Below are 23010 nucleotides of genomic sequence, written 5' to 3'. Positions count from 1 at the left end.
TTCACTGTTCCTTGCTTCACTGTGCTGTTACAAAAAATACAACTTTTGCATTAGTTTGATAATTATTCGGAGTGTTCACAAACGAAATTGGTCTCATTTTCGCAACGAGCGGGCACAGTTTGATAATGCACCTTCCCTTCAGCCAGCAAGAAGCAACATCTTTTAAGAAAACAGCGAAGGAATAATTACACTGCATCTCATTTACACACTTTTCCTTCGCTTAGCACACGTACAGAAAATCAATCTCAGCACACAATCAACGACATCGGATCAACTTCATTTTCTTGTTCACTCAGTCGTGGAAACCGATGCAATTCACGTTCAAGGTTCCTACGCGTCTTTGGCAAACATTCTGTGAGTTTCAGTGAAACTGTGCAGGACAAACTGCACAAACTTTGTGTTTTTCACCATTATTCTCACATACAACACGGACACAAGCAAGCTGAAGTACGATTTTTTTCTTTAACTTCTCATCGGCTACGCTGTCACTGTGATTCGTTGTAGAACCAGAAGCTCAATAATTATCCCTAATCTTTTTGATGGCGGTTGGCAGCTAGTAAGTCTCACCTGCTGCACAGTTGAACGGATTTTACGTTATCAAACAGCTGGACACCTCAGAGTTCATATGCACTGATAATGAAAAAAACCAATTATTTGGGCTTCGAACAGATTTTTTGCTTTCTAGCGAGTGGTCAGGTTTTCGTCTGCTGCCATCTTGTGTTTTGACAAATTCTCTCGTAATTGACAGCTGCGTGGATTGCAGCCGCTCGAAACTGCTCGAAAGTGGTGTTCATCCGCCGGTTTCTATAATCGTGGTAAGTTTCTATAATCGACTGCAAAAGCTCGCTCGAAAGTTTATAGCATCTAGGACCACGGGCTGCGCGAGAAATCTTCGGTTCAGTTCGGGTAGAGCCGTAATAAGGACGAGTCATTCGTGGGCAAAGTAGTAGTGATTGGAATAATTTGGATAGTGTAGAAAAATGGAGAATGCATAACATTCCCTCAGTTGTTGATCGCATTGTCCGCATGTTTGGTATGTGAAAGTGTTACGCAAAGAAGGCTCTTTTCAGTTTCACCCCATCAGGCACCCTATTAACTTAAATTTAACTTATTTGAAAGTGTGGCGTGGTATTGAACTTCCTTCATGGCATAAAATTGAACCTCTGCAACTTAGCTTGGCTATCGATAGCCGATTTTCCTCAGCCTTTTGCTAATTTTATCGCATTATCCAGGCGAAGCAAAGGTGATTTGTCCTTTTTTCATCCTTATGCAGTGTTCCGTGCTGCGGAGTTCTTCGGAGCTTTTTCATTCGTTCGTGTCTTGCAATGGTAGTAGTGTTTTTTTAGTATGTACGCAATCAGGGGAAGGACCGATACTTGAAAGTCCTTTCTGTCGTGTTACGAGATGCATCGTGCGTGAGAGAGAACGGAGAAAGAGAACTAGTTTGTGAGAAAAGTGACAAAATTATTCAAATAGACGAATGTTTAAGTCTTAAACATCAACTATGAAGTAGACGACAAACGTGAAAGAGCTCATATAGAAAGTAGATCTGAATAAATGCTTATCCCGGCTTAGAATATTCTGTAAAAATTCTGTCGAGGATTCGATATGAGCGAATTCCATTTTTGTCGAACGTGTTTCGTACGAGCTTCCAATACGAGCATACGATTTGGGAGAATTTTCCCAGGCGCTCTTTCTCTCCGAGTGTATGGAATAAAATGAAGTCATCATGCGGATTGCTGTGTTCGAGAGCGCTACCAGTAAAACTTTGCCAGTATTTTCTTCAATCGCATTGTACATTTTCATTTTTCGTCAAAAAGGTTCCGAAACTGAAAAGAAAGGTTGCAGTGAAGTGTGTGAAGAGTGTGTTTTAACATAAGTGGTGGCTCTCGGACAGTAGAAACAGAAAAACGTTGTATTGCTCATGTTATTTTCACTATATTATCGTTTGGCTACGTTTATAAAGCGCTGTCTGCCTCACTTATAGTATGGCCAAAGTAAATAACTAAGCATGGTTCTGATGTTCAAGCCTTTCACGTTGCGAGCATAAAATCGATAGCCGGGAGACAACGTTGTCGTAACAACGTCAGTTGCTTTAGCGGTCATCCAAAGGAAGTTCCAAATCCTAGTTTAAATTCTTATTGTGGCTTGGCTCCTATTCGCACACCACAGTCGTTGGAAAGGGCTTCCCTTGGGGTACTTGGGAGATTTGCGGTTGTGACTGGGCGGTGTGATGCCGATGCTATCGATTCTCGCCGCGTGTGTTTGTTGTTTGTTCTCTATTTTGTAAAAATCAATACCAAGCTACACTTTTTGGGCGCAGAAACTGTGAAAATGAATCAACAAAAAAATTAATCCTTCAATTAGTGAAGAGCGTAATAAATGGTGCCACAGTACCGATTGCATGAGATGATCGCGGTTCTGATTTCTAATTGCAAATGTTTTGACCCGTTTTCATACAGCAGGTTGTAACGGTTGAAAAAGGAAAGACAAGGCAGGCTTAGATGGGGTTTTGTGCGTGATTGTGGTGCGGTGCAATAGTGCGTGAACGTGTCGTGAAATTCGTGATCGTGAATAGCTTAAAAAGTGTGGATACGGCAGATTTTGCATTGATCGTTTTTTAATTTCTGGTGTTTGAAGCAACATTTCCCGGTTGGCTGGTCAAAGTTTACCTGCACAAGTTATCATCAACGAAACCAGCAACGCAGTATCATCGGCAGTAACACCTGTAATAGTCAAAGCAGCACCGACGTGGATTCGCTAGTGCATATAGGAAGTACAAGCACGCAACAACGCTTTTCGATTGATTGTGTTCGCCGCCATAGAGAAATTCTGGATCTTTTCTAAGCATCAGAAAAAACAACGGTAATGCCACGAGTTGAGCACATTAACACCATCATGAAGTGTGGTTTTGAATAGATTCAAAAGTTTGTTCTTTTCTGCTTTGGTCGGCGATACCTTCTGCAACCCTACTGTTATTTACACAGGAAGACGAAGCCTTTCATACTTCCAAATAGCAAAATAGCGAGCCACTGTTCGCCCGTATCGGCTTACACTGCGGCACTTTCAGATGCACTTAACAATAATTTGCGGCTATTATTAGCTCCCAGTCTGACTTGACAGGCATTGCCCTCGGACCGATGATGAGCATGTATGTTTGATTTCTTTTTCGTAGTTCCGTTCTCGAAAATTATTGATTTTCTTTTCATTTGAGTGTATCCGGAGAGCCCGTCTGCAAGCTGTGTTGGGCTGTACGACTGTGTGCACTGTGTTTTCCTCTGAATCGAACATCGGTGGTGAAATGTAGAGGAGCCCTGGGTTTTACTCTTACAGCCACTCGAACATTCATCGGTGTGCATGGTAGAAGAAAAAACCGACAGGGGTAGTAGTCTGGGTAGTAGTATGGGTAGTAGTATGCCGTTGGCGAGGTTGTCATTCGTATGTATTTGGTCACTGAATAAGCAAGCAACTCTCAATTGTAGGATGAAGCAAAAGGCTCCACAGAGGCACCCGCAGTGGATTCCACTGGTATTAGTGAGCCGCAATCCGGTTGGCCCGGTGATAGAGCCAGGACATCTGTCCTTCTCATTGAGTGTTGGCCTTTTTCTGCGGTATTTTTTATACTGTAGCAAGAACGTGCAATATGGGACAAAGCCGGACCAGTTTGTACTGGTTTCGTAGTGTCAGTTTTTGTTTACCACTATAATTACGATATAATTACGAATATATTTTACGAATATAACAACATACTTCTGGGTACTTCTGGGTTGAGTTACTACCGGTACAGTTGACATTGTCCATACATAGAGATTGTATTTAGCACAGCCCCGCCTGTCAAAGGGTTCGGCCTGGCATTGCCTAAAGTAATGAGTGAATCGAACTGAGAGGATACCTGTCATCAAGCAAATGGTTAGCAAAGGCTTGCGAAAAATGAGTCCAATCACGCGACCTCTACTGAAAGGACGAAGCACATCGTTTTTCCACGAGAGAAAGAAAGAGAGAGACACCCAGTGTGAGAGGAACGCGGATTATAGAGAAAGAGAGAGTACTGGTGGGAATAGATGGAAGGACGCCACTAAATCGAAGCAGTCTGCTAAAAACTGCAGGATTGGTCAGCCTTTCTGTGAAACACACAGCAGCACAGTAACCACATACGTAAACCAAAAGTAACTGCACTTGTAAGGGTAAGCTTTGGTGTGTGGCGATGTGAAGTAAAAACAAACTGCGATGAATCACATAAGCCACGGTTATTGATTTTGGCTGGCGCCTCTAAGGGCAGACGTTTTTCTGTAGTACACAGTACTGCTGGTACCGTCTTGATCACGCAAGTTAAGTTGAACTTATAATAGTAAGAATAATAACATCTGGAATCACAAAGTGTATCATTCACTTTTGACCACAACTAACCACTAACTAACTGGTGGTTAACATTGCTCAAAAAGAGTCCTAGGGGGGCCAAATTACTTGCGACTGACGCACTGGGGAAACTACCGGTAAATTGTGTAACACAAAGACGCTGATGATAAGTTTGGAGAGATTTTAATCTATTTTGAGCGTTTTCAACCCACTGTGTGATGCAAGAACGAGAGGTGTAGTTTTGAATATTTTAGTTTTTATTTCTCACTCGTTATTCATCGTATCGAACGTCGGAAAACGCCTCTAGTGTATGCAGTGTTGGTGGTCCAATGTACTATTAATGAATGAGAGAAAAAGTGCCAAGTTTAATTTAAAATTCGAATCAGAAGTTGTAATGACTTATGAAGTGTACTTTATGTCGTATGAAGAGTTACTGTAACGGAGGAACACGATAGGATTCCATCTCGTCATCGCAGCGGCCAAAAGGATTGCGTAGCTCTATTTTTTGGTGGATCATGATGTTGGTAAACTGTGAGTGATGAAAATTATGTGCAGGTGTAATGTTTGTCATGCTTATTTAAACCACCGGACTGATCGAATTAATTGAAAGCAATTCTGCGATCGTTCCGTGGATAGTGTTTTGCGTGTACATTTTCGGGAAACTTTAAAACGGAAATATTTGTCATTGCAACATAAACGTGGGTACCAACCATCTACGAGCATGGTCAGTTATGAAATGTGATTGAAATATTTTCCACCAATCGTGAAAATAGTGGTTCGCCGTGTTATTCGGAACTCTCCTGACCTATCTCTCACTGCCACATCTCATGCTGTAAGGAAAAGAGATCTCTCTGGGTTTCTTCTCTCACTGCTTAGCGCGGAGCTTTTCGAACGTATGAATCAACGATTCATCGTCACAACGTAGTTGTATGTAATGGTGAGAACGATGTAACACGTCAAACGCATGGTGGTTTGTTCAACCAGGCCTTCCGTATCGTTAGCGTTGGAATTAGTCGTGTCATGTCCTAGGAAACTGGAGTATCCTTGGGGTTGATGCTATTAATATTTTTTGAATTGTGTTGAACTTCAAACACTTGTTTTTCGCTTTTAGATATAAACCCCGAGTAGGACAACCGTCATGTTGGGAGTTGTCATTGGTTTTAATTTTTTATTTAGTGCTAACAGGCTTATTATTCGCACAACCTAGCCAATATACTGTGATCTATTGCAGTGCTGAATCTTTAGCAAAAAATCAATATTACCTAATTAACTGAATAATTTGACCGAATAGCAATAACGAGTGCAATGTAGGTAGGTAGATATGGAGGTAGGAACGGAGGTGGGTAAGCTTGGCGTGTGACTAAGCTATGAAGGTTGACAGGTTTTCATTTCGTTTGAGAAGAGTCAAAGTGAGAAATCGTTTTGAACTTATTATATGAATTTTGACTGACGCTCGTCCGAAATAATGTCTCACTGCGAGTAAGAGTTCACTGAAACTCATATTATATTAAATTTAATTTGTATATTTTGTTAACAACTACTTATTATAGTGAAACATCTTATTTTTATTCATTTGTCCATTTGTGTTTCACTCCTGATGGAGGCGCCCAGTGGTTCACCGCGAAAAGAAGTAGGCAAACTATTCCAAAGTCCAGAACACTTGAACCGATTTCTTTTATGTTTTATCCTGGAAGACCGTTGTTGTTCGAGAATACAGCGTTAAGTCAGTTCAATAAACCTCGTCATTGTCGCCGAAATTTGTGCAACCCCAATCTTCGCTCAAAATTGGACCAAGGCCATTGATATTAGCTTTTTGGTTTCACACTTTGCGGTATCCTGGTTTGTTTGTCGTTCGAGACATTTATATGAGATGCTGTTTTAAACGAAGGCTTAATATTATATCGGTGGTGTAACGTCTATTAGATTACCTAGCTACAAATTGTACCTTATTGCGACCTTATGCCATATGTCACACTTCAAGAACTACCAACATGAAGTAGACTTTTCAGACCTCAATGTTTTTCTACAAAACATATAATGTAGTGGTTTGATGATGGCATATTTTGAAGCCTTCGATCGACGTCTAGCGTCGATGACAGCAAAAGGTATGAATTTTTATGACGGAACAGGATATTATTTATTAAAGACATTGCATTAGCTTTGGATAAGATGAACAGTTTTTCGTGCGCTTTCAAATTAAATGGTTGTCCATTTGAGCTGACTTTCGTGACGTCAAATGGCACGATCGGCTTCGAAAAGTACGAGAACCATTGAAGTAATTGTATATATTCAAGTACAACTTCGAAAGAAACAATGTTGATAAAAAATACAGGTTTAGATCAGTCTCCGTAACTCAATGTGTTTACTCAACTTACACCGTTCGTTTGTTCGATTACCTCGATGCTTAACAGGTTTTTTTTGTTTGTTTTTGCATGGCAGTTTGTCTTGCTGCCTATTTTCTATCTGAGAACACAATGCTCAGTGCTAAGAATTGAGAATTGAGGAAAATTCATGCTAATCAAATAATCGCACGTTCAAGATCACATAATATCGCATATTTTATAATGTTAAGAAAACATCAAGTTTGTGTACGATTGTTTTCAGGGGAAAATGTGTGTTTGATAGTTACTGTCACTACGCATTAAACGCAGTTTGGTTGGAGTGTAAACAACACCTTTTTTAAGCATCTTAATGTGGCGAGTTTTGTTTGTGGTAAAGTGTTTTTGCGGGGAGTATTTCTTCATTACTTCAATATGAAGAAAAATGCTATCGAAAGTCATCCTATTTTAAAGAATGTTTGTGGTGAACATGCTCTTGCTCAGAGAACGTGTCAGATGTAGTTTGTCTGACAAAACCAAAAGCGACCTGAATAGCCAAAAAAGTTTGATGATGAAGAATTGGCAGCATTTCACGATCAGGAAGCATGTCAGACGAAAGGCAAAAAGAGCTTGCAGAAATGTTAGGAGTTGACCACACGACCGTTTACGAACGCCTGAGTGCCATGGGAGTGATTAGAAAAAACATCTGATTGAGTTCCACATGAATTGAAAGAAGGAAAACCAATTGCGAGTTACTGCTTGCACGACTGAAAAGAAAGGGCTTCTTGCGATGCAATCGTCACTTGCTCCTAAACCCAGAAAGACCTGATGAACCTGATATTCACTGTGCTGGCTATGGTGTGCATTTGGAGGCTGCAAGCGTTGACTATAAAACGATCAGAATGAAAAAAAAACGTAGTAAACGTATTTTTCAACATGACAACGCTCGACCACACGTCACAAAACCGGTCAAAACCTATGTCAAATGTCGGATGGGAATTGTTATCTCACACGCTGTATTTACCAGATATTGCTACTTTGGACTGCTACTTATTTCGTTACACGACGGTAAAATCTTTGGTTGGAATACTTCCTTGTTTTTCTCAGGGTTCCAATTTCCAACTCTACGACATGTTAGTCTCTGCTTATTGGATCAGGCATATTTCGCAAATCTCTCGACCTCGTTTGTCGATTTCGGATAGTCGTGCTTTATTGAATAATTTATAATTTGATCTATCACATTTCCCTTACAATAGTACTAAAGTCGTGTATAATTTGTTTTGGTTCTACTCAACTAGACATTTCAGTGCTATTTGAGCACTCAATCGAAACATTTCACATTAAAACACAACGAAATGTTTTAAACAAAAGCAGCTACAGTCTACTTATTTACGCACGTCATTGATTGACTTATCATTGATATCGTCATTGACTTATCGAAAGACTTCATGGGATAATAAAACAGACGATTCGTTCGAATTGTTGGGCCTGCGTCTGTACATTATTCCAAAAAATTATTCATACCTTTTCCAATAATGAAGCGGATTAAATATAGCGCAGTGGCATTATAGTGTTGTTGCACCCTATGTCACCAACGATTGTCGAATGTAGTCATCTTTCCTTTGGAGTATGCTGCGGCTAAATTTACGGGGAGACACTTCGAAGCACAATGTAACTAATTTTGTTAATGCCGGCTGGCAGAAAGAGACACATTTTACCAGACTCTTGGGAGTCCACGGTTAGCACAAATGCGCATGTTTGAGCTGACGTCATGCTACAGGGATTTGAATATTGTGGAATAGGTCGCCTTGGAAACTAATGACAAACCCATACACTCTTTGGATTCATTGGACTCGTTGGTTGAGTAATAGTACCTATTATCATCTTAGTTTTCCACTGATGTTGGAAAAAATATCCGATGAATGGCATTGGGCCTGTCTGATTGTGAACTATTCTTGAACATAGGATTACTCGGTTGTAATATGGCTTTTCAATGTGGTTCCATAATAGAAACATCATTCTGTCCTTGTCATCGTTACATATGTTGTTGTTCTATTATTATGGAGACTTGGAGCGCAGGGCTTCATTCGTCTCTTATCGTCACATATTAACTAATAAAAATGTATCTTTTTCTCTGCACTATAATTTCAGCAATTTGGTTTGAGGAATTAGATGCGTCATAATCAACATGACGCCGTGTATACAACTGTGATCTGTGGAACGAAATTCATGAGCCCCATGTAAGTGCCTAAACTTCGTATAATAAAAAAGTAGCCGTAAGGAAGAAGCTAGAGGAGTTTCCGTTGTTTGTCCAATACATTAACATTAAACATTATAAACAAAACATGGTTCTTATTTTTAGATGTAAAATGTTCCATTTTTGAACTCGTGCTGAATGATACCTATTTTCTCTGTCACCGGTTGCAGGCCTTGGACATCTGAGGCTCTCATTGTTGGCCATATAGACAATGACCGAAGACTCCGATTCGATATCTGAGGAAGAACGTAGTTTGTTCCGTCCTTTCACCCGTGAATCATTACAAGTTATAGAAGCACGAATTGCCGATGAAGAAGCCAAACAACGCGAATTGGAAAGAAAGCGAGCCGAGGGGGAGGTAAATTGTGTAGTTTTGTGAAATTGGAAAACAATACACCCAAAAGGCTTCAGGATCGCTTCTGTACTGTTTTCATCCATACCCCATTTGACTCAAATCCATGTCGAACAATTCGCCAATCTGTTCTCCGGAATCTGCCTTTGAAGTTTCTAAATTTCAGTAATAGTACCTCCTATGTCTAAATTTAGTTTTGTTTCTTCGGACATTATTTGTACGCATTACTTTTGGTCCTCTTTTTGGTATTGGTTTTATCTGCGAAAAAAACTTCTATCTCTGTGTTCCTTGTACAATCTATTACTCTGTATTTGCCGTTAAATTTAATATGTTTTATGTAAATTTCATCTGATGTCTATTTTTGCTATGTCTTATTGTGTACATAAATGTTCCCGTTGTGCCCATATTCAAAACGAAGAAAGACGATCTGTTCCGTGCTATCTCATGTTCCGTAAGCACATAAAACTTACGAAATGACGCCTTTGTTCGTGCTACCTTCAGATAATAGAAATGCATGCATGGTCAGAAGAAATGACATGCGCTAAATTTGTTTTATTAAGTTGAACATTAATGAATCGATAAAACTCTCAGTTCTTATTTGTCTTGCATTACTACTGCAACTCTGCCAAGAATTTATTTGTTTTGTTCATTCATTTCAGTAACTAAAATCGCAACATTATGCTTAGTCTGTCTATATGGTCAGTCGTTATCTGTTTTTGGAAACCTTTTGCTTCGGTCTTTTGTTTAACATAATTTGTAAGATGTGCCAAAAATATCAGCTATTGTTACATTAATTCAGAAATATTGTGTATAATTACGATCACGAAGGAAATCGTTTTACTACAAATCGGTCCCTAGAAATGTAGACGTCGTCGTCTGCCTACAAAGCTTTCACAATTCAATCCTTGTGATTGAAATGCTAATTTAGATAATTTGCAAGATTAAACTAAGCATAAAATAAATTAACTTATAGGCGACGGTGAAAATACCCGAAATGAGGGTGAAATACTCTCACCATACTGAATCTGGAAAAGCAACTAACTCGATGAAGTAATTCGAACGTTCCTTCAAATGATGTTTCGATATTGTGCATGTTTTGGGCTATGTCCATGGTCTCGGTTGGCCCTTAAAAGCGCCATTTATTCTTCAAGTATCTCTGCCGTTTTTTTCATTGTCTATGATTTAAATTCAAACAAAAAAAGGAATACGATCAATGTGTTTATTCCACGGTTTGCGGGGTCTTCAGTCTACCAAATCTTACTTGAAAAGCTAAAATTCGCTTAGAATAGATTGCTTCGGCACAACCACAAAATCGACTTCCACCAATAATTTAATTTGATCGTGAATTATTTTAACTGTAGTATTTGATGTAACTCCCAAGGGAACTAATGCATCAATTACAGTGTTTGCAGAAACGATAATTGGTTAGCACAATTTGAACTGCTCAGGGCCAGGGTTCTGTGCCGTCCAGTGATACCGTAAACAATTCACGACCACGCTAGTAACTTTCGCCAACATTAATGCCATTATCACCGCAAATTCGCACTGCAACCATTGAACATCCAAGTAGAGGTTGCAGCCCAGAATGCATAACTTCAATTCATACACTAATACATATCAACTAACACCTCTTTACAGAGTGATTTTGGTCGGAAGAAAAAGAAAAAAGAAGTAAGATTGTCATTTCAAATACTCAGCAAGCGCAAGCAAAGCTCGATCTATATATAAGATTATTATATATAGATTTGTTATGATATTTTTTCTTGAAACTTTCATTTAGTCATTTTAGTTCACTACGTTTACGTTTTCCATTTATCCTTAACATTTCGTTTCTACTGCAAAACTAGACAACTTTTCTTTTACATCGATTCAAGGTGGATTAGTATCACGTTTCCAATCTGCTTACGAGGTTTTTAGCGATTTGCATTCCATTGCTATTCTTAATATTCATATTTCTGGTAAAGACTTGAACTTGCGCTGTAATGACTCACATTGTGAATTTGAAGAATCATACGTGAACATAAGTTATTCGGGAATATAATTTAAAAATTGGTGTACAATATACTCTGTAAATCCGTTGATAAAAATTGAATGAAGGTTAAAAGTACTTTGATGTAGCCTAAAATTTGCCGAAAACATGAAATACTTCATGCTATGAAATGACTCTTAAATCCATAAGTGAGTTTCACATTCTGTTTTGTTGCGTTGCTTACGCGTTTTGCTGTAAACTAAAGCATGTCTAACCTCAATTTCACTGCAAAATTTGTATAAACATTAATGTTATTGTACTACGTACTGCAACAAAGTGTAAGATGACTAATATGTTTATATAGATAACACAAAGAAAACAGGAACAAAATAATCTTAGCACGGTCTCCCGATGTCCCGATGCTGGCGGTTTGTGCAAAGTGGGATCACGGGGTTGAAGCGGCAGTAAAAAATAACTGTAACGCCAACAACGCCACACTTGAAGCCGTATGCACCGATTATGTTACTTTTTCTTCAATGGCATAGGTAGTAGATTTGACGTGACAGAAAAAATATCAACGCATTGAAAAATGCTAAATTTCGGCAGCATTGTGTAGATGAAGTTCCATGCGGCATATTACAAGGTGTCTGGATACCAGTTTTAATTTGTTTTAGTGCATTGCAATTGAAATGAGGCAGACACAAATCAATATGGACTCTGTATGTAAGTGGAGAAGAAAAACAAACAGTGAAATTAGCGGCAATGGTGGAAAATGTTATCGCCTGGCATCGCGTTCGTAATTAGTTTATTTGTTTTGGGAATTCCGCGGTATAGTTTCGGGGATAGGTTTGTTCCATCTTTCCGTGCCAGGGCTGCGTCCCTGGTCATGGGCTTGTCTGACCGATTACTTAGAAAATTGGTTGCACCATGCTTAGGACTGTTATGTTGTGTCATCATCATTGTTCAAAACGTATACTGATCGATGGTAGCGATAAGCTGGCGGGCCATGGCTGAAGGCACCAAATGGTAATGTTCTGATGTCATACTTGGAATGATGATAGCTTCTATATTTTTCTTTAAAAATATTAGAAATTTAACAAAAAGGCAGTGTGAAAACTGCCCCTACCGTATGAGAGAACGTTGGCCCGAGAACCGTTTAACTTGCTGTGCAACTACAGCAACGTAGATAAATGCTCATCAATTGAGATAAAAAAACACGCGTAGAGTAACACAAGAACATAAATTAATTTTTAAATCTAAGTCTTCTTAACAGTTTCTTGGCCTCAGTCTACCTAATCCTTAACCTAATATTGCATCTCGATCGATTAAGCTGGCAACGGGTACATAGCCACAACAATATCACTGTCACTATCTTTATCAAACCCTCGATTATTTCGACGAACTTGCCGTGCACTTCATTACGTGCCAAAAGTACATAATAGAAGGATTTTTAAGATATTCAGGTATATAATGCAAGGATGAAGAATAGTATGGTGATTTCCTAGTTCCTCAATCCATACGTCCGTTGATTGTTTTAAAAGGCGTTCGATCTGGATGCTTTAATAATATGCTCTTTTCTAAATGTGTTATGGTACAAGTAAGTACAAAAAAATAGCAAACATAAAACTCTGGCGTGACGAACAACGAAAGCACTATTCTATGCGACGGCCACAGAGAACCAACACTGCTTCACTCGCCGTGCTTTCAATCTGGGACTACTTCATTCTGTTTATTACGCTGTCTTTAGTTCCTTTCACGTCAACCAACAACCGGAAGCATCGATCGAGTCTACATCGACTCTAGTTATTGATACTCTAATCTGAGGAACCATGTGCCAATGCTATGCTTTTGCCGACCTCGCACGGCTTCCCGAAATCTCTTCCACCTGGTCGCTCCTTATTGCCTAGTACCGAGGATGCTCCATTATTGCTTCATGTTGATCTTTTTTCCGATCTCTTACCGTGTCCTCTTTGGTCAGCCATAGTTTTTACCCCATTCACTGTGTCATGCCTTGCGGACATCCTTTTATTGCGTATGCACAGGGTAAAATGCACATACCGCAAACAGGTGGCAGCTCTGGCAACACCTCAATGTTTACAAAATCAGTCACCAGATCTGAATAATGGCATCCTTCAGGTATCGGGACCAGGTACGGAAGCATTGTCAGTCGGCTACTCGCGAGGTAGCGAACAATGGCGAAGACAACTGACAGCTACGAAGGGGGTCTGGAGGCTTTTCGGAAGGCTCCTTCACTTCTGGCACCTCTAGTCGATTGCGCTTAAGCCCAATACACACCGTGTGGCGCAAATACTAACGCTTGGATTTTTCTTTCTTTTGTGTGAACGTGTATATATGTGTGCGTGTATGTGTGTGTATGTGTATCTGTGTGTGTGTGCGAACGTTTGGTGTGGCTCCCGGAGCAATATTTTTGTTGTACGTTCCCATCTCTTGTACATTACGCTTTTATGCTGAATGTTTTGCTTCGTTAAGCTTAGCCTACAACCTGTTAGATACTTTTACAACAATCGATGTTTGTACCGAAGTATACTATCTTAGTACACTAACTATCACGCTGCGGAGGAAGACTTTCCGTTACTGTAGGCATGATCGAATTAATAACGAAAGTTATTTGTTTCTTTGCCATTTTTCCCCCATTTTTCTTCTAACTCTTACATTCGCGTGTCTTGTTTCTTCTCTTTTTCCACCCACGATATGATTACAACTGTCGTCTTTGGTTGCAATCAATGATTCGCGCCCGTTTACCAAACTTAACGTACCGCCATCAACCATCCTGGATGGGTGATGCTTTTTTGACACCCGATCTCGAACCCGAATTGCGCACCGAATGCCACCGCTTGCTGGACGTTGTAGATACGCTACGATGACGAAGATGAGGATGAAGGCCCCCAACCGGATCCTACACTTGAACAGGGAGTTCCGGTCCCAGTTCGAATGCAAGGAAGCTTCCCTCCGGAATTGGCCTCCACGCCTCTCGAGGATATCGACGGATTTTATTCGAATCAAAGAGTAAGTATTTACTAGAATCGAAACCCGTTGCCCTTGCGGCGGAGTTAATGCAATGGCGTTGGTGTTATTTCGTAATGTCTCCGAGCGACGCCTGGGTTGTTGATATAGCTGATCAAACGTACCATATGATTAACAGCCGCACTGCTTGACGATGCCCCGTTCTTGGCAAGTTTTGAGACTTAGTGTTCCATTTCCGTCTACATCTTAAAAGTGCGAGCCCGCCGTTCAACCCTAACCTACAGAGAACACTGCGCGAAGAATGGAAAATCGTCAGTCTGTTTGCGTCACCACACGACATTAAACGAGACAGTAAAGTTCTCTTCTTCGTTTCTCTTCTCTTCTCTTTCACAGACCTTCGTAGTAGTTAGCAAAGGAAAAGATATTTTTCGTTTCTCCGCCAGCAACGCATTATATGTACTTGATCCGTTCAATCCTATACGTCGTGTAGCTATTTATATTTTAGTACATCCACTGTTTTCATTTTTTATAATAACGACCATTCTTGTTAATTGTATATTGATGATTATGCCTAGCACGCCCACAGTCGAATCTACCGAGTAAGTACACGAAGGGCCATCGCCAGCCTCTCACGATCTACCCTTTACCGACTTCTCTCATTTCACTTAATTTTTCCCATCATCACGCTCACCACTGCTCCCTTTGTTCATTTTTTGAGTGTTACTCCCCATTTCTATCTTTGGGTTTTTCTTAACCCTCATTACTAGTGCCTTTGTTAATTCAAAGCATTGATTTTACTATCTCTCGTTACGGTTTCTATTCCAAATTAGTCATCCAACGACCCCACTCTAATATGACGTCTTTTAATCGTAATAGTGTTTGTTTGAGGTTTGTGGGACTTCTGTTGGGAAATTTTCATATGGCGTTTTATCTATAGCTGTTTTTAAGATAGCTTCAATAGTGCTAGAAATATTTTTTCTGTTATTGTGTGGTTTCTCTATACTTTGTTAACGAAATATTGAGTGATTGATTTATTATGCTCTCTGGTATAAGAAAAAACAGAATTTCTCAATAATTACGTTTGTTTCTTGTGGCAAATTGATAACTAGGTTTAAATGTACATTACTATACGTAATACTGTTACAGATGTGTTTCACAAAATGTATTTTGAAGGCAACCTTCTATTATTTTCTTTTACTGATATACAATGGCCGTAAATTTCTATAAACTCCATAGGAAATAGCTTAACCTACACACGTGAAGACATAGTTTAAATGTTCAACGCTTAAGACTGAAACATACGACTAATCAGTAGATTAGAACGGCGTCCGTACTTGGTTAGTAATCAGTGCGATATTAAGCCAAATTTACCGAACTTGAGTACGCTTCTTGGCCCAATGTGACTATTGTTATACCTTCTTTTGTGAGTGTTCAGTAACGGCATTCAAAGAAATGTGTCTCTTCTGCGAAACCCAACTTTGTTGCTTATGATAAAACGCACTACTCGAATGCACCGTGCCTGTTGAAGCAAACTGCAGGCTGCAAGCACTTCACAATTCAAACGAAAAACTCCTGTAAATAGGTTTAAGGATTGTACAAAAGAATAGATTTCAGGGTTTATGAACAGTGCTGTTACCAACTATTTATCAAATGCTAGTTTCATACGAGAAACGCTCTACCATTCCTAATACCATTCATACATAATCTATTGTCGTTCTGACCACTGAAAATTACTCCCCGTTTTTGTCTTACGCTGTTATCCCAAAACTACAGGGTGATATTCACCGGCATCTACACGTTCGAATCAGCTGTAAAAGTGATGGCGCGAGGTTTCATATTACAACCGTTTACTTATCTTAGAGATGCATGGAATTGGTTGGACTTCGTAGTAATAGCATTAGCGTGAGTTATATAATCTTTTAGCAATCAAACAACTAACAGTCATCATCCTCATTATCCTTTTCTGCTCACCATTACGATTTCAAATCATTTCAAAATATTGCAAAATAAATAATATACATTTTCGGATGGGTGATTTCGAACCAATATCGGTGTTGTTGCTTCAAGAAGCACAATTTTCGATTGATTTTATGAATGTTATTTGACCTTTCATCCTCTCTTAGCATACTTACCGAACATAGAGACATTAGCTAGATATATCACTGTTCTGTTTATCACTTAAAAATACCATGTTTTGAGTTGTACGAAAAATGTGCAGTAGTTGATTTTTTTTTCCAAACAATTGTTTTCTCTGTTTCGTGATCTGTTCCTTCCCAAATATTTTCACAACGGTACATTGAAAACGTTAATTTACTTGTACTAGAGATAGTAGGTGGAATACATAAATTTTATTTTGTTACAATCATAAAACGAAAAGCACCTCAAAGAAACAAACGATATGCCTAGCTAGTAACAAAACACAAAATCTTTTTCCAATAGAGCTAGATTTGATTGTTTACAAAAAGACAAACAGAAACAAATCAAATGTATATTGTATAGGCAAAACACGCCCATGAAACAAAAATCAATGAAAAATTCAATCAACTATGTACGTTCACTTCCAAAGTTCATTTGCGTAACAAGAAGAACTTTTTTCGTCAAGTTTTTCGAGGCAACGCCTGACGGTGTTGCTACGGTGACGGTGACTAGTTCTTGTTTCCACCAAGCGGCATACACTAGATGCTAAATTATTCGAAACGAATGCTGTAATTCGAGTGCACCATCATCAGAAGCCATTGTGGCGAACTATATCCCAATTGATTTTGTTGTTATGCCTTTTTTCCATCTCTTCAAACACTGGCTGGATCGGGTGTGCTGGAAAATTACGTGGTGCTTCTCACTTGCAAACTCAACAGATATGTAACTATGGGAATAGATTTGGGTAATCTCGCTGCATTGAGAACATTCAGGGTATTACGAGCTCTCAAAACAGTAGCCATCGTTCCGGGTAGGTATCAACAGTCAATTATAGCGCTTTCGTTCTCCTTTACAACTCTACCGCATTCCATGTCCATCTTTGCAGGCTTAAAAACCATCGTCGGAGCTGTCATTGAGTCCGTGAAAAATCTCAGAGATGTGATAATTTTAACGATGTTTTCGTTATCCGTGTTTGCTTTAATGGGGCTGCAGATCTATATGGGTGTGCTAACGCAAAAGTGCATCAAGGAGTTCCCAAAGGACGGTTCCTGGGGTAATCTAACCCACGAAAGTTGGGAGCTGTTCAACAGCAACGAAAGTGAGTATGCACAGTTTAGTGCACAGGCAGTGTCACTAGGGCTCACTTGAAACGAGCCCGACAAACGACAACTACACCAAACAGACTGTGTGTGCCTTTCTTGTGGAAGACGAATGGTAGAGTTAAGCCCATCATTTTCACTTTCCTTTCAGCGAATTGGTTCTATTCCGAAAGTGGTGATCTTCCTCTTTGTGGAAATTCGTCTGGCGCAGGGTAAATATACATTTCATTATTCTAGTATGAAATGCTAGTTGTTGAAGCAATACCGAGCTCGATCGGCCGTCTTCGTTCCTTAAATATACGGGGACCTTTCACTAGCCGATGGCTCGCCAGCGAGAAGCTAAGAATTGTCTCACAACCTGGAGATTGATGCTTGGATTGCTTTGCCGTCATCCAATTGTTTGTGTGGTGGCAGCACTTAAGCAATATCATGGCATTAGCTCCGTAATTACAGTGCATCTACTTACCATATCGTTTGGATTTTACTCCCGTTTCAGGCAATGTGATGAAGGTTACATTTGTTTACAAGGTTACGGTAAAAATCCAAATTACGGGTATACAAGTTTTGATACATTCGGATGGGCATTCTTGTCTGCCTTTCGTCTAATGACTCAAGATTATTGGGAGAATTTATATCAACTGGTTCGTATCAAGATTGTATCACATAGAACAAAACAATTTACTTATTTATAATTTTGATTTCGAAGCATATTGATCGTTTGACCCTTTTTAAGTCAGTTCGGGTTGGTTGTTCACAACAGTAGGCGCGACGACTTTACCGATGTGACCGATTAGAGTCACGGTAACCGATGGCGCGCCTATTGGTTAATACCAAAACAATTAATGCTTCCAGTCTATTATAACTATAAAGTTCTGTTCAATAATCAATCAGTGTGTGGGTCAATCCACAATTTAATTTCATTGAGTGTACTAATTCTATTCCTCTTTCATTTTCCTACTTTTATTAACTCCTTAACGTTCTTCTTGATTGTATCAACTGCAAACACGTGTTAAAATTAAATCACTTTCTTCGCTGGTGTGCAAAACAGGTGTTACGATCAGCTGGACCGTGGCACATGCTCTTCTTCATTGTGATTATCTTCTTGGGTTCGTTTTACCTTGTAAATTTAATCTTGGCCATTGTCGCCATGTCGTACGACGAACTCCAGAAGAAGGCCGAAGAGGAAGAGGCCGCCGAGGAAGAAGCACTTCGGGTGAGAATATTCTTTCCTTGAACCAATTAAAACGCAAACTTAATGATAACTGTCGTCATCAATGCTAAGATGCTATGTTACGTGTACATCGCTGTGCGTTCCACTTTTGTTCAACTTACCTTGCTCCACATTTGACTTATGTGTGTACATAACAATAGTGTTATGATTATTTCTCATGTTTCACTCGGTGATTGTAGTGCCGTACTTTTGGTACTTCAAGATTTTTGTTGTTATTTTGATTATTTTTTGTTATTAAATGAGAGTTAGGTTTCCATATCCTCATGTGGAAATGGAACCAGACAGAAACGCAGAAGGCAACAACAACAAAAAACTAGAGTTCCAAGTGATTTTTGTACTTGATCCAGTGCGTTGAGCTTTAGTTTTATTATGTTTCTAAAAAGGATTAATGCAAAGAGAAACATTTCGCCGATTCGAAGCAAAAACTTTAGCAAAATAATAGCTCCCAAGGGAGGCAGCAGTTTTGTTTTATTGAAACAACTTGAGATTTGCAACATTTGTATTTATGTTTGCTATTGTGTTTATTCTTTATTTCACTATCAAAAGGCCACCACTATCAAAATGGTTCCTTTGTTAAATACATTTAAAGCTCTAACAGCTTGTTTTTCAATTTTATTTAAATCACACGACCTTTTCTAAAAAAAGGTAATTATGTTTTCCTTGAGTTTACATGTTGGAGGCTTTGAAATACACAAAAACAAATTGGAGTAAGCATACCGTAAAGTGTTCAAGAGCAGGCGAGGCTTTTGTGTTCATTCGTATGGTATCTACATACGTTAGGATGTCGTTTGTAAGATATGTGGTAAATCCTTATGTTGCTTTGAAAAAGTGTAACAATGCTTGTCACAACGACAGTGCCTGTTTTAGTGATCGTCTTCGTCCGTTCATTTATGTTACAAAGTGTGTGCGTATGTGTGTAAAACATAATGAAGCCGCTCACTAGTCCACTTGCCTCTTCGTGTAGGTAATCATTTCATTTCGTAACGTAATCTAATATCACGTTTTATGTTTTGTGATGGTGACACTGAACACCGCTGCAGGAAGCGGAAGAGGCGGCTGCAGCTAAGGCAGCCAAACTGGAAGCGCAGCAAGCGGCTGCCGCGGCGGCTGCCAATCCGGAAATTGCCAAGAGCCCCTCAGACTTCTCCTGCCACAGCTACGAGCTGTTTGTTGGGCAGGAAAAAGGCAACGATGACAACAATAAGGAGAAGATGTCCATTCGGAGCGAAGGATTGGAGTCGGTGAGCGAAATCACAAGAACAACCGCACCAACAGCTACTGCAGCTGGCACTGCAAAAGCCCGTAAAGTGAGTGCGGTAAGTATGGGGATCGCTTTTTGCACTCTACTCTTGTGATTTTCCCTTCTATCCTTATTACCGTCGTATGTTCAATCGTTCTGCCGTTTTCTTGATTATCGAAACATTTCTTTTGAAACACCACTTCAGTTGAACACTTTTCGATCAAACCCAGCCCATCACCATTTGTCAAAGTCTCGTTTATACCAAATTCGTACTTCTTTTGCAAAAGAGAAGGTATAAGGTATCGTGTCGTCCGTACCCATTCTACTGTATTCTACTTATTGTTCCATGTTTACAAATCATATCCATCTTCACGCTGATGATCGACACCGATCATAACCATAAGTCCGTTGAATGATATTCGATAAAAATTTTTATCCCGCACCCGGGTTGGCACACATGGCGCCTTGTTCCGCTCAACCTTGTGTCAGAGATGTTTGCTAATGCATTGTCGCGCAAATTCAAAAAAACAGACGATGTTAACCTAATGACCAAAATGCTACTTTTAGTCAAATGAACCAAAAAAACACACCATACACAGTATTTTTGAATACACAGTTTTCGAAATGATCCTGTCTAGCGTATCCTCTATGGTAGATTTGAATAATGTGACCAAAATGAATCATAAAGTAACAGAGACACAAACTACACAATCCAAAACCACCGTCACGAACAAATGTACACCGTCAGCATATGCTTGATCATTAAACAATTTTAGTTGGTTTGGTTTGGTAAATTGATTGACGGCCACGCCGGGTTTCGGTTGGTACATTGGAAAACGGAAAACAGAACATAAATTAAATTTATTCAACGATCACACATTCCTAGAAAAGCAGAGCCTATATCAGCCACTCATAATGAACTATTAATGCCGCAAAACTGTTGTAGGTATTCTTTATGTTAACGTTAATTCGAAGAGTCGGTGCTTGCCTACATGAATTTTATTGAGAAAGTCTCGACTATAGAAAATTGCCCTACAATAATTCAACACATTTAACTTAGAAAAACAATACTTGAATAAGTGTGTCACTAAACAGTGACTCCATGAACTGTTTGTTGTTGCATAATAAACTCAGTTTAGCTTCATATTCATGGCTATTAATTGTTATAAGCAAAATTGAAGCGACGCGTTCAGGATGTTGATTGTTTTGAGCTTCCAACAATCTTTTACATTTTTTATTACTACAAAGCATACAGTAACGCTTTTGAGTCGAGCATTGAGTAATATTTTTTAAATTGCGTTCATAGTTCACAATTGAACATGCTAAATGAATCTCTGACCCCGTGCATAGAAATAAGTTGTAAGTAGAGGAATTTCGAATATTTTAGGTGGCTGGTAACCTTATGTCTTCATGATTAAATTCCTTTTAGTTACAAATCGTTTGTATTGTATTACGATAGCGAACGTATGTATGATTTATGGTACTTATTCCTTACAAAGACTGTTGAAAGTTTTTGAATTTCAACACAATGGTAACATCTTACACTTTTGTAGCTCGGCACCACTAATATTCATGTACAAGAAAACATCTCTTAAATTGAATCATGCATTTTTTTTTACATAATTCCATACACATACAAAACACTCAAAACAACTTCACTTTGAAACTACTCAAACTCCAACGACCAACGGCGGTCGCGACTATGCAGAAGGTAGGTTTAGGCTTGAGTTTGTTTTTTAACTTAATTTTTGTTTACTACCTCATTGACCCATAATGAAGTACATAAGGGTTTTATTTGATTATGCTTTTTTATTTTGTTATCAGTAAGAGCGCGCAGACCGATTTTTAATTTTTTTAAATTTTTCTTCATTCTCGTTGTTGCACTGTCCGAGGGAGTAATGTTAACCTCCCGACTACTGTGAAACCGCACGGTGTTTGTTTTTGTTATTAATAGTTCGGCGGTGGAATATAGTTCTTATCAAGTTAATTGAATATCTAACTTTTTAACGAAAACATTTAATTCGAAATGGCAACGTTTAAAATTTACAGACACAATTTAAATATGTGTCTATTTGTAATTTTTTTAAAGTGCCGGCATGATTGCCGGTATTTTATATTCCGAATTAGTAATTTTTTTTTTCGACTGGAAATACCCGGCAGCTATAGTACATACTGCAATCTCAACCTTTTCTCTTTTACAGTAACTACCTATGTTTATTGGGTGCTATTATTGAGTATTATGAAATATGCAACTATATGGCCGCAACATAGTTTGTATGCCGAATTAGAAAACATTTTTATCCACACTAAAAACCTGTGTTTATAAATAAATTTGAATATATATCCGGTAACGATGATGGTCCATCGGTAACCGGTAAGAACTGAGGCCAAATTTTACATTCACATTCACATTTCATTATCTATATTTGTAAGCTATTATAACATTTACTGTTTCTTTTAAGTTACGACCTGGTCGTCCATCAATTTAGCAGCGAAAGTTTAGTTTGTGACATTCAACTCAGTAGTCACTTTTGCTGTATCGACATTTACTGTGCGTAGCCTATATATATACGAAAATCAATACATAATTGCCTCTAGGAATATTAGATAGTGCAACACTTTGAACTGTAATATCCCAGTTAATTTCCACCTGATCATTATAAGCACAAAATGACAATTTTCAATTTTCACAATACATACCATAAATTCAAACACAAAATCGATCTACAATGTAACAGTAACACACTAACCAATGAAAACCTGTTACTTTTTAGGCTTCACTTTCATTACCCGGTTCACCATTTAATCTTCGTAGAGGATCTAGAGGATCACATCAGGTACAATCAAATCGAAAACTGCACCTCACCATTTATATGTTTACATTTTATTTTCTCCCATTTCTATTGGTTACTGCTGTAAAATCGTGTTATATTTCTGTTTGTCCGACTTTATTATACTTTTTTTATCTTCAACATCACAAAAAGATTGGCGATATATGGCATAGCTGATGTAATGGTTCTTCTCTTTCTCTTTCTCTTTCTCTTTCTCTTTCTCTTTCTCTTTCTC

The 23010-nt window shown here is 38.8% G+C and overlaps 1 protein-coding gene across 34 annotated transcripts in view; it reads left to right on the top strand.

The window, feature by feature from the left end:
* Positions 1 to 9142: 9142 nt before the first annotated feature.
* LOC131206638 (sodium channel protein para) overlaps positions 9143 to 23010 on the top strand; it is a 30483-nt gene continuing 16615 nt past the window's right edge. For 8 of the 34 annotated variants that reach the window (XM_058199274.1, XM_058199265.1, XM_058199266.1 and 5 more), the window contains exons 1-12: positions 9143 to 9298; positions 10922 to 10954; positions 14124 to 14279; positions 14631 to 14836; positions 16011 to 16139; positions 17093 to 17184; positions 17260 to 17472; positions 17625 to 17685; positions 17970 to 18114; positions 18522 to 18686; positions 19745 to 20020; positions 22719 to 22781. In XM_058199274.1, coding sequence (XP_058055257.1) covers positions 9143 to 9298; positions 10922 to 10954; positions 14124 to 14279; positions 14631 to 14836; positions 16011 to 16139; positions 17093 to 17184; positions 17260 to 17472; positions 17625 to 17685; positions 17970 to 18114; positions 18522 to 18686; positions 19745 to 20020; positions 22719 to 22781 — 1695 coding nt within the window. The remainder of the gene's footprint in view (positions 9299 to 10921; positions 10955 to 14123; positions 14280 to 14630; positions 14837 to 16010; positions 16140 to 17092; positions 17185 to 17259; positions 17473 to 17624; positions 17686 to 17969; positions 18115 to 18521; positions 18687 to 19744; positions 20021 to 22718; positions 22782 to 23010) is intronic. The other 26 variants (XM_058199269.1, XM_058199291.1, XM_058199271.1 and 23 more) reach the window with 9 other exon arrangements.

This window comes from Anopheles bellator, chromosome 1 (assembly GCF_943735745.2).
Source record: "Anopheles bellator chromosome 1, idAnoBellAS_SP24_06.2, whole genome shotgun sequence".
In the NCBI taxonomy this organism is placed as follows: domain Eukaryota; kingdom Metazoa; phylum Arthropoda; class Insecta; order Diptera; family Culicidae; genus Anopheles; species Anopheles bellator.
Note: the sequence above shows the minus strand (reverse complement) of the source record. Positions and strands in the feature narration are given on the sequence as shown.